General features: G+C 64.8%; 2 protein-coding genes across 2 annotated transcripts; one reads left to right on the top strand and one right to left on the bottom strand.

Annotated features, from left to right (window-relative positions):
• Window positions 1-3,677: 3,677 nt before the first annotated feature.
• On the bottom strand, window positions 3,678-7,388 carry PLPPR3 (phospholipid phosphatase related 3). The gene is made up of 8 exons (XM_034070719.1): window positions 7,357-7,388; window positions 6,624-6,764; window positions 6,337-6,522; window positions 6,093-6,222; window positions 5,760-5,955; window positions 5,626-5,683; window positions 5,260-5,433; window positions 3,678-5,182 (listed from the first exon to the last, which is right to left on the bottom strand). Exons 2-8 carry the CDS (start codon window positions 6,696-6,698, stop codon window positions 3,953-3,955), a joined length of 2,049 nt encoding a protein of 682 aa, XP_033926610.1. The 5' UTR covers window positions 6,699-6,764; window positions 7,357-7,388; the 3' UTR covers window positions 3,678-3,952.
• A 1,975-nt stretch (window positions 7,389-9,363) lies between these two features.
• On the top strand, window positions 9,364-11,065 carry LOC101869195 (complement factor D). The gene is made up of 5 exons (XM_005142042.3): window positions 9,364-9,484; window positions 9,631-9,784; window positions 9,947-10,091; window positions 10,385-10,642; window positions 10,739-11,065. The coding sequence occupies exons 1-5, from the start codon at window positions 9,424-9,426 to the stop codon at window positions 10,898-10,900; spliced, it is 780 nt and encodes a 259-aa protein (XP_005142099.2). The 5' UTR covers window positions 9,364-9,423; the 3' UTR covers window positions 10,901-11,065.
• Window positions 11,066-11,175: the final 110 nt, after the last annotated feature.

Raw genomic sequence — 11,175 nt, 5'->3', positions numbered from 1 at the left:
TTGTTTGTTTTTCCTGGCTTATGCCTCTTTCCCGGGCCATTCTGCCTTCTCTTTAGTGTGATCCGATGTTGCCTTACATTTCCCTCTAACCTGCAACCTGTTCGGATGCAAAATAACACAAATCTTGTACTTTTTTTCAGGGTTTTTTTTTTTCTCTGCAAATTGTGGACCAAAGTTTGTTAATTGTCTTAGTGTGTTTGCAAGTCAGGATTTCCTGGCTTCGTGTGGGAGCTCTTGACTTGCCTGGCACTGAGTGTTTGGAAAAGTCTTAACGTTCCGTAGCTCCTCCCTGAGCTCTCAAGGATGTGAATTGTACCGGCGAAGCAGTGAGGTCTGAGTGAGGGTTCAGCTTGGGCTGCTGACAGGGGGTCGTGGTCCTCTGGCTGCGGCGAAAACCAGCTTCCTGGGAAGCATTGCCCCTCTGGAGCCGGCGCCGCTGGGTCTGGTTACCCCTAAACCTGGGCAAAAGCCTCTTGCTGAAGCTTCACGCCTCCTTGCCAGCACCTCAACGTTCCAGAGGGCAAACCCAGGCGTCTGGTGGTGGGGGTCACTCCTCTCCCTCCCCAGCTGACAAACCCGTTCCCCTGCAGCCCTGGGGCTGGGCTTGGATCCGAAATGGGTTTGAGAAGCTTCTCCCAGGACACTGGGAAGAGGCTGCTTGGAATGGGGGTGGGGGGTTCCTTGACCGCTGCTTCGGTCACCCCATGGGCTGGAACCAAGTGCAGACAAATGGAGAGGTGACCCAGGACCAGGCGCCCGTGGGGCTTTTCCTTTGGATCCCTGTGTTTGCATGTAAAGAATGTGAGTAACAAAAGGGTGTACATATTTATACTTTTTTTATACCTGTTGTAAGACATGAGGGGGCAGCAAAACCCGGTTTTTTTATGGTGAAACAGATGTATTGTATATTTTGATAACAGCGATTCCAGGTTCAGTATTGTGGAAGGCGGGGTGGGGAGGGGAAGCGTTACCACAACACCATCAGAATTCCATTGCCTCTTTCAACGAATGTTTGTAATGCAAAAAGAAATGAAATTAAAACTATTTTATAACAACCTTTGTACCTTTCTGTAGCTCCATTATTTACTGTTCAGATTGTAGAAAGCAGTTGTTGGCCAGTCTGTACTTGTGCTTTCAATAAATTTCTTCTGTATTCTTTGCTTCTGATTTCCCTCTCTCTTTATTGTGCCTGTTTTGCTTCTGATTTTTCCCTCCTCACATAATTCCAGCTTGGTTTATGTTACTGGGATCCTCTCCATGTGCGTCCATGGGGAGTGGGTGGTGGTGGTGCCTGAAAGGGCACTGGGATGTGTGTCCCATCCCAACCAGCTGCTGAGTGGAGCTGGGACCTGCCCCTCTGCCTTTTGTTACTTCACATTCCTAAACTTTCCCTATGTTCTAGCTAATACCCATGGAATAACCCACTTCCCAGTCAAATACTCTCTAGTGTTATAGATGTATTGGAGCTTTCTGGCTGGAGGGCCTGCTGCTTCCCAGCCAGCATGAGCAACATTCCCTGCTCTCTCCTGTGGGATTATTGCAGTTCTTGGGTCAGTTTATTCCCTATGGAGCAGATTTGGGTGCTTTCGTGTGTGCTCAGCTTGGTTAAAGCTGCTTCCCAACAGTCAGCGTTGGGCCTGGTGCCCTTAGGATGTGCTTGGATGTCACGGAGCAGCCTGGAGGTTTGGAGCAGGCTTTACTTTGAAGGGAAGTGGTGGGAGCAGGAGCCTGGAGGAGGATGCCCAGGGGAAGGGTGGATGGATGAATCCCTCAGTGGAACAGAGCTGGTGCTCCCGTGGCTCTGCTGTGCCCTGTCCTTGGCCACGTTCCCTTTGTGCACAGCACATCCATCAGTGGGGTTCCCAGGCCCATCCCTGTGGGAGTCTCTGCCTGCTGAAGGAATCCCTGGGCTTCCTCGGAAGTGTAACAGGGTTTGTGATGGATGCTGAGGTGGGACCTGCTCCTGCACCCTGGAACCATGCGATTAGTGATGGTGATGCTTTTGCTTCCCCTTCCCGTGCCTGCAGCACTTCCCCTCGCCCCATACCCATCCCTGTTCGTCTCACGCAGTAAGGAATGGCTCATTAGCTCCCTGATGCAGGAATTGCAGCCTCCCAGCGCTGGCTGCGGGCAAATATTGATCGCGATGGGCTGCGTTGCCATGGAAACGGCAGCTGCCGGCGACGATGGATCCTGCCCGTGGATCCACAGGAAAAACCCCGTGCGTCCCGGAGTGGCGCCCGTGGGGTCAGTGTGACACCAGGATGGGATGGGGTGGCCTGTGCCACTGTTCCTATGGGATGGGGCAGGGGCTGGGGGCTGTGAGACCCCCCCAGCCCAGTGCTAGCGCTGACCTTGGGAGTGTGACCAGGACACTGACAGTGGAGGGGCTCCTCAATGAGAGATCCGGATGGTTCCCAGCCTTGGGAGGATGGGGATGGAGGAGGATGGGGATGCTGCCGTTCCCCCAGTGGGGCCCCAAGCATCGCTACTGGGGATGCCGGTGTCAGGGCTGCGGGAGCTGTGCGGGGCTGGCAGTTGCCATGGAAACCGCTGGGTCAGAGGCGCCGACGCTCCCCGCAATGAGCCGTGAGAGCGGCGCCGGGGGCTGCAGGGACCCCCCCCCCCCTCCACCGGCTCCGCTTCACCCCCCGGGCTCACCCGCGGCCCTTGTGCTGCTGCCGAATGGTGCTGAGCCCCCCCCCACCGCACCCCCCAACCCATTGACTGGGCAGGCGCTGCCCCCACCGCAGCCCCTGATCCTCCCGCTAATCCCGGGGTGGCTTTTCCAGCACCGAGTCGGGGTTATGCTGGATAATCCATATGTTTGCAAGGCGGAAGCTTTGGGATATCCACCGTTAATCCAATTGGCGGTGGCAGTTTGGTGCCGTGGGCCCATCACCACCGGGTGCCGGATGCTGCGGTGCCGGATCCAGCGTTGTCACGGCAACGCGGTGGGGAACCGCATCGGCAGCGACACGAGGGGGGGTCTGGATTGACAGGGTACCCCCTCCCCAGCTCCCTGGGGTGCGATGGGGACCCGCAGCCCCTTGCTCGCCCCCGGGGGGGGTCACATCGCACTCAGGGTCAATGGGGTTGAGGAGCCTGTGGGGGGCTTTAACCTGGCTCAGGGAAGGGGGGGAGAAGAAGGATCCTGAGCCCATTTGGAGCATGGGGGACCCCAGGCGGCCACATCTCCTTGGGAACTGGGGTGCATCCTCCCCCCCAGCAGCTCCCCCATGGCGAAGGAGGCCGGGGGGGGGGAACATCCACGTGTTTATTTGCTTTCCAAACCACGGCCGTTCCAGCCATTGCCCAACAAACGCGTTCACAGCCTCGAATCCCCCTTTAAATCCCAGCCCGGGGCTGCTGCTGCTCCTGGGGTCAGAGCTCAGCCCCGGCTCCCCCTGCGCCCACCCCATGGCCCACCCTCTCCATCAGCCCATGCACTATTTACAGCCTCCGTGTGCCCAGAGCCCCGGCCCTGGGCACCCCCCGTCCCCCCTCATCCTCCCCAGCTCTGCCCAGTGGCGCAGGATGTGGGGCTGGAGGACACCCCAGCATCCACAAACAAGGGCCCTAGGGCAGCCCCAAACCCCCAGCCCCCTCGATCCAGCCCCCCCCCCAAAAGGCCTTCAGCACAATTTGCTCCCTCCCACCCCCCAGGAATACTCATCCAGAGCTGGAATAAATTATGACCCCTCCAAAACATCAGCACCATGTTAGAGAGAAGAAGAAAGTCCAAAGTGCTCAGAGCTGCCCAACCATGAGGGGAGGGGGGGGGGGGCAGACCCCCCCTGAGCCTCCCCAGTGCCCGCACATCCCGGCTGGCTCAGGGTCCGGTGTGACCGTGCTCGACCGTATCCTTGCGCTGCTCCATCACGCCGATGCCACAGAGCCCCCATCCTGATTCCCCCCACCAGGAAGGGGGGAGCCCCCTGCGTGGGGGGGCTCAGTCCTTAAACCTGCGCCCGGCTTGCATCTTCTTGTAGTAGTGGTCCCCTTCGCTGTCCCCCTGCGCCTCCCTCTCCGCCGGCTTCCTCCGCAGCGTGGACTCGCGGCTGGCGGTGCCCGGCAGCCCCTCGGTGTCCCCCCCGCCAGCGATGGCGGCCAGGCTGCCGTAGCGCGGCTCGTCCTGCTCCATGTCGCTGATGGAGGAGCCTGGTGAGACCCCAGCGCTCTTGGCCGGGTGGAAGCCACGGAATTCCTTCCCCACCTCGCCCAGCTCGTAGGCATCCGGCCCTTCCGGCCCCTTCGGCCCCGATTTCCACTCCCAGGGCCCGTTGCCGGCGGAGAGATGGACGACAGGGTGATGTGGGGCATGGGCGTCGATGGTGATGATGCTGGAGCTGTCCCGCTCCGAGGGCGAGCGGTACTGCGAGGAGTCGGAGCTGGTGGAGGACGACGACGTCTCCGAGTGCTTGGGGGTGACGGAGACCATGCCCTGCTGCTTGGACATGGCGATGACCTGCATGAGGCGGGGGGGGTTGGCCACACGCTGCGCACCCCCTTTCTCTGCCACCATCACCCACTTGGCCCTGGCGGCTGCACCGCCCCCGGCGCCGGCGCCCGCCTGGGTCTCCTCGGGGATGTGCACGAGCTGCGAGGCGCCTGCACGGGGCTGGATGAGGACACGGGGCCCCACGGCCACCCGCTCGGCCGCGCGCGCCTGCACCGTGGGGTACAGCGACGGGGGCACCTCCTCAGCCGCGTCCCCGGCGCCCCGGCCCTGCGCCGCCTCCTCCGCCAGCGTCATGCTCCGGCCCTCCAGAGACTTCTGCTTCCACTCGGTGATGAGCTGCTTGGAGCGGGAGGCATCCACAGGGACGTGGATGGTCATGTGGCGGCGCGCGGGGTCGTCCATGGACGGCGTGTTGACGCGCGGCAGGGTGTTGCTGAAGGTCACCATGTTCTCCTTGCCCATGGGGCTGCGAGGGGCCAGCAGGTCCACGTCCACGCTCGCCCGCTTCAGGCTACCCAGAGAGTTCTTCTCCCTCGGCACCGGGCGCGCAGCCTCCTCCAGCCGCGCCTGCGGGTTCAGCTCGTCAGTGCTCACCGACTTGTTCTGCTGGTACACGGAGTCGTGGCCCCGCTGCGTCAGCGCCCGCAGAGCATCCTTGGCCGGCGCCGGCACCGGGACCCTCTCGGTCGGGGCGCGGAAGTTGCCGACAGCGTGGAACGCCTGCGGGAGGGGAGTGTGGTGTCAGCACCACCCCGGTGCCGCGGCCGTGCCGAGCATCCCGGCTGCACAGAACCCACCAGGTAGGCAGCGATGCCGGAGCCGATGAGGAAGCCCACGTAGACGTCAGCCGGGTGGCTGCGGTACTGGGTGATCTGGGTCAGGCCGCAGATGCCGGCGGCGATGGCGAAGGCAAAGACCAGGATGGGCTTGAGGAGTTTGGTGCTGTCCGAGATGATGGAATTGAAATACATCTGGTGGTGGCAGCAATGGGGCAGGAAGAGGCCGTCATCCACGGCTCGTGGCACCGGCACCCACTGCAGCATCCCCCTCCCCAAGCCAGGCACATGGGTGCACATGGACCCAACCTAAGTGCCACCCAACCCAATGCAGACACACGTGGGCCAACACGGAGCCCACACCGTGCCCGAGAGACGGGAACTCACCGACACATAGACGGCAGCGAATGCGGAGAGCGTTGCGTGTTGGGATGGGAAGGTTTTCCTGTGGGAAAACTGCTGTGGTTGGGATGGGGCAGGAGCGTTGGCACCGCGGCACACATGGACCCCCCGGCACGTACCTGGCAGAGAGGATGGCGTGTTTGTCCGTGCCCGAGCAGATGTCCTGGGTGATGTAGGGGTTGGCATCGCAAGGGGTGCCCAGCAGCGTGTAGTTGGGCTTGCAGACGGTCAGGAAGAAGGGAGCGTGGTAGCCGGTGGCCAATTGGATGACATCTGTCACCAGCGCCGTGGCACAGAGCCCGAACACGTGGACGCCTGGGGACAGGGTGGCACATCATGGTGGGTCACCCCCGTCCCCGTCCCCATTGCACACAGGGTGGTGGTCAGGGCTCACCCACCCCGGGCACCCACCGTGCGGTGCCGGCTCCTGCCCAGGCCGTGGCACAACGTACCCACAAACCTTACGGTGCGGCGCAGGAAGGAGTTGAAGTTGCAGCCGCCGGCGTTAATGCTGCCCTCGGCACCGGCGCGGCCCTTCAGCCGGGACTGCAGGCAGTACACGATGCCCTCCCCAACCATGATCTGCAGAGGGAGCAGCAGCTCAGGGCGCGCTGCCCCATGGGGACGCAGGGGTCTCCCCACACCAGGACCCCAAACCCTACCCAGGCTCCATCCTCATCCCCCCCCGGGACGCACCGAGGCGGCCGGCGCGGCGAAGGCCAGGCTGAGCAGCATGAGCAGGGGGATGAGCTCCTCGTTGGTCTCCACATAGGGCATGGAGAGCGCGCGGTCGTAGCACTGGAATCCCACCTTGGCCGGCTTGAAGAGGTCGGTCAGCTCCAGGAAATAGAGCGTCACGATGGAGGAGGCCACGATGGGCAGCTGGGGGGGGGCGAGTGTTGGCAACACCACTGTGCCATGGCACAGGAGCCTGGCACAGGAGCGTGGCCTGGGGAAGGAGCCCCCAGCCCATCCCTACCCACCTCCACGAAGTAGAAGCAGGGCAGGAGCGTCATGCTGTCCTTGGGAGCCCTGGCCTTCTCCTTGGTAGGGATCATGGTCCTGGGGCAGGAGCCGGGGTCTGCTCTGCTGTGGGGCCACAGCTTCACCCCCAGTTCTCAGCCCTATGGGGGGGTCCTGGCTCATCCAGCTGCTGCTCACCACGTACTGGTACCAGGGGGTTGCACAGGGCAGGGGTATCCCCGTTTCCCCCCCCTCTCCCCATCCCGGGGTCCCCCCCAGCATCCCGGGGGTTCCAGCTGTGACAACAGGTGGAGGGGAGGCTCTGCTGTCGCGACAGGCAGCCGCGATCGTGACAGGCAGCGAGGCTGCTGCAGAGGGCGTGGGGAGGGGGATGAGGTGCCCATAGAGCAGAGCAGGGGATGGGGGTCCCCGGGCACGCCCCGACCCCCGAAACTGCCCCTGACTGCGAAAGGGGTGGGGAGGGGATAACGGGGATGGAGCAACGAGGGGCAATAACGGGGCGGAGCAATAATGGGGGCAATAATGGGGGGTATTAACGGGAGCTCATTGACGGGGGGTGTTAACGGAGAGGGTATTAGCGGGGGTTGTTAACGGGGGGGGTGTTATCAGCAGGGCCTGGGGGGGGGGTCTCTCCCGGCCGTGCCGCAGCCGCGGGCGGGGGTCGGGCAGGGGATGGGAGGGGTTGAGGAGCTGCTCTTTGTGCCCCCCCCCCCCCCGGCACCCCCCACTCACCTGAGCTGCGCCCCGGGGGGGGGGGCGGCGGCCGCGGGGCTCCGGGGCCGGGATGCTCCTGGCTCGGCGGAGCGCGGGGAGCGGCGGCTTCCTCCGCCTCCTCCTCCTCCTCCTCCTCCTCCTTCCCCCCCCCCCCCCCCGCCCCCCGCCCCGCCCCGCAGCTCCCGGCCCCTCCCGGGGGTCGCGGGCGGGGGCTTGGGGGGGGTCGGGGATGAGACAAAGGAAGGGGAGGGCGGGGCCGGGGGCAGCGAACGGGACCGCCCCCCCCCCCCCCGCTCCGCTCTGCCCCCCCCAGGGCTCCGCAGCCGGCACCGGGGCTCCCGATCCCCCCCATGGGCTGCGGGGATTCGGGGTTCCCCCCCCCGCTGAGCTCCCTCATCCCGGGGCTGAGGTAACCCCGGGGGGGGGGGGAGGGTACCCCCGAAATCAGCCCCCCTCGAGCTGTGACGGCCCCCGGGGAACCGGAGCCTCGGGGGCAAACCCGGGCCCTTGTACCCGGTGAGGCCCCTGCGGCAGAGCTGAGCCCCGAGTGCCCCCGAAGGCAGAGGTGGTGTCTCGGGGGCACCCCCCGGGGACCCAGCCCCGGCCCCCCCAGTCCCAAACTTGCGGTGGATCCCGGCCTAACCGAGCCCTGCCCGGTTGCAACCCTCCCCCCCCCCCCCACCAGCTCACGGCCCCATCTGGGCCCTGCGCAGCCCCACACCGTGGCACCGGCCGCCGCACGATGCCCTTGTTCCATTTTTGGCCCTAAGTGGGCAGAAATCTCCCGTATTTAACGTCTAAATCCCGGATCCCTGCAAGCCGCGATTAAGCCGCTCTCCCTGCGGGAAATCCGCGTTTTGAGCCGGACTCTTCCACCGCGACGCTCCCACCGCATGGACGGCCCCGTCCTGCCATGTGCTGCCGAAAGGCACCGGTGCACGGGGCCGAGCGATGGAGCAGGGGCTGCAGTGTCTGCGGGCGGACAAAGGGGATTCGGAGCTGTGCGTGAGGAGGAGGAGGAAGAGGAGGATGGAGGGGGTCTGGGGGGGGATGATGGTGTCTCCATCCCTTTGCCTGCTTGCCCCTGGCGAGCTCACGGCAGAGCCCACGGGCAGGGATGGGGCTGGATGGGCGGTTCGGAGCATCGCGGTGAGGGGCAGCGCAACCCGAGGAGACCCGAGGCGCGGTGATGGGCTCTGGGGACGAGCCCTGGGCGGGGACGGAGCTTCGGGGACGCGGAGGGACCGGGCGGGAGCCGAGGCGGTGGCTCCGCTTAGCGGCACCAGGGAGAAAGGCAAGAGGGGACTGGGGCTGCCACCGCCATCACCGCCTTTGCTGCCAGCACCACCAGTGCCACCTGCGCCACCAGCGCCACCTGCACCACCAGTGTCACCAGCGCCACCAGTGCCACCAGCGCCACCAGCGCCACCAGCGCCACCAGTGCCACCTGCACCACCAGTGTCACCAGCGCCACCAGTGCCACCAGCGCCACCAGCGCCACCAGCGCCACCAGTGCCACCTGCACCACCAGTGCCACCTGCACCACCAGCGCCACCACCACCACCCCGCCCCGCAGGAGCTCCTCTGGAGCAGGGTGTCCTCTGAGGACCCTCACCAGGTCCTGCTGGTCCCGATCCCGCTGTCCTCATCCTCGCCAGCCCCAAGGGCAAACCCACCCATGGGGGATGCTCGCCCCTGAGCCACGGCCCTGGGCACCCCCCAGCACCCAGCGCCCATCCGGGTGCGGGTCCCTGCTCTGGGCTGCGTGTGCCGGAACCTCCCGTTGCCAAGAGCCGGGTTTGGGCTCTGAATTCCCCGGCACCGGTGCCAGGATCGGGGCCAAGCGGTTTCCTCCCCCCCCCCCCCCCCCCCCCCCCCGGCTCTGTTTGTGCCGGGAACTCCTGACCCTTGTCATAAACTGAACATTAAACAACGCTGCGGAAACCGCCCCCCCCGCTCCCCCCCCGCTGCCCTTCCTGCCCCCCCCACCGCCCCAAACCTCACCATAAAACCCAGCCCCAGCCCCGGCAAAGCTGAGCTGCGGCCGCCCCACAGCACCCAGCACCCCGGGCCCCCACGGCAGCCATGGGGCTGAGTCCTGCACCCGTCCTTGTCCTCACTCTGCTGCTGGGGGGCACGGTGAACGGTGAGTGCATCCCCCCCCCCCCCCCCCCCCAGCCCCCCAATCCCTGCCTCCGTTCGCAGCCTGGACCACAGGGACGGGTCGGGGGTGACCCTGCTCTTGTGCCCGCTGGCGATGCCAACCTAACCCAGCCTCTTCTGCTGGCACAGGGCAGCCCCGGGGCCGGATCTTGGGGGGCTACGAGGCCAAGCCCCACCTGAGGCCGTACATGGCCTCGCTGCAGCTGGATGGGCAGCACATCTGTGGGGGCTTCCTCATCGCCAAGCAGTGGGTGCTGAGCGCTGCCCACTGCACTGAGGAGACGTGAGTGCCGGGGGGGCTGCTCTGTGCTATGGGGGGGATGCTGCACCTGAGGCTCCATAGCCTGGTGCTGGAGCAGCAGGGCTGGGCAGGAGCTGCAGCACATTCCACCCGTCCATTCCCTCGGCTGGGAATTCCCATTCCCACTCTCTGGCTCTCTTCCAGGGATGGCAAAATATTCCAGGTCCTCCTGGGCGCCCACTCGCTCACGGAGCCGGAGCCCCATAAGCGCCTGTACCGGGTTCGTGCCCAGATCCCCCACCCCGGCAGCAACATCCACAACAACAAGGATGATCTCCTCCTGCTGCAGGTGGGACCCTCCTCCAGACACCCCCCTGCCCCTCAGAACCATGGTGGGACAGTGACCAGGGTGGGAGGAAACCCCCAAGGTTCTGTGTCTCTCCTTCCTCATCCCATTGTCCCCACCAAACACCTTTGGGCTGCATCCAAACATCTTCCCTGCAGTGCTCTCGATGGCAGCATCCCAGGGTGGGGGCTGTGGATGGAAGGTGAAGCCCTGACCATGGCCCAGGCTGGGGCCATCCCATTGCCGGGGCTGGGGTCCCCACATTGACCCCAGTGCCCCCGTTTGCTTTGCGGCAGCTGGAGGAGGAAGCGGAGCTGAACGCGCACGTGCAGGTGCTGCCGGTGCAGCGGGAGGACCGGGACGTGGCTCCCGACACCGTGTGCGAGGTGGCAGGTTGGGGCACCATCAACCACAGCGGCCGCCGGCCCGACAAGCTCTACCAGCTGGAGCGACCGGTGCTGAGCCGCGACGTCTGCAACCACCGCACCCGCCATGACCACACCATCACCGAGAAGATGATGTGCACCGATTCCCGCAGGAAGGACACCTGCAAGGTAGCACCATGGGCTGGGGGTACCAGGGGGATGGGAGCTCCATCCGGGGTGGGTGATGGAAGCCCTCGATGGTGCTGATGAGCCCTGGTCCCGCAGGGTGACTCCGGTGGCCCCTTGGTCTGCAATGGGGTGGCCGAGGGGGTGGTCACGGCCGGGTCCCGCGTCTGCGGCAACTACAAGAAGCCGGCGATTTACACCCGCATCGCACCCTACACTGCCTGGATTGACGGTGTCATCGCAGCCGGGGCCGCTCCCTGAGCCCACACCAGGACCCGGCCCCGTGCCATGGCCATGGCACCCACCAGCACCCACACCGAGCACCGGATGCTGCCACCACTGCCCGGGTCGCACTGGGGGCTCAGACCTCCCCACTCCCCAGGCTTTGCTGAATGTGCCCTGCTGCAATAAAGTGATTCCTGCAGAGCTGCTGGGGGGGTTCCTGTGTCCGTAAGCACCTGGCAGAGCTTGGAAACATGAATTCCCCTTCCCAAGGGAGGCAGCGTGTCCAGAGCTGTGTGAGAACCATCCTGGCT

The sequence above is a fragment of the Melopsittacus undulatus genome, chromosome 19 (assembly GCF_012275295.1).
Source record: "Melopsittacus undulatus isolate bMelUnd1 chromosome 19, bMelUnd1.mat.Z, whole genome shotgun sequence".
Lineage (NCBI taxonomy): Eukaryota > Metazoa > Chordata > Aves > Psittaciformes > Psittaculidae > Melopsittacus > Melopsittacus undulatus.
This window is presented reverse-complemented; position numbering and strand designations above follow the sequence as displayed.

Bases quoted from the DNA above. Each gene is read 5' to 3' on its own strand.
- PLPPR3 (XM_034070719.1), bottom strand. From the start codon at position 6,698: ATGATCCCTACCAAGGAGAAGGCCAGGGCTCCCAAGGACAGCATGACG. The intron at 6,523-6,623 runs GTGGGTAGGGAT...GCCCCCCCCCAG, and splicing joins CCTGCTTCTACTTCGTGGAG to CTGCCCATCGTGGCCTCCTC. The intron at 5,684-5,759 runs GTACGTGCCGGG...GTTTTCCCACAG, and splicing joins CACGCCATCCTCTCTGCCAG to GAAAACCTTCCCATCCCAAC.
- LOC101869195 (XM_005142042.3), top strand. From the start codon at position 9,424: ATGGGGCTGAGTCCTGCACCCGTCCTTGTCCTCACTCTGCTGCTGGGG. The intron at 9,785-9,946 runs GTGAGTGCCGGG...GCTCTCTTCCAG, and splicing joins GCCCACTGCACTGAGGAGAC to GGATGGCAAAATATTCCAGG. The intron at 10,643-10,738 runs GTAGCACCATGG...CTGGTCCCGCAG, and splicing joins GCAGGAAGGACACCTGCAAG to GGTGACTCCGGTGGCCCCTT.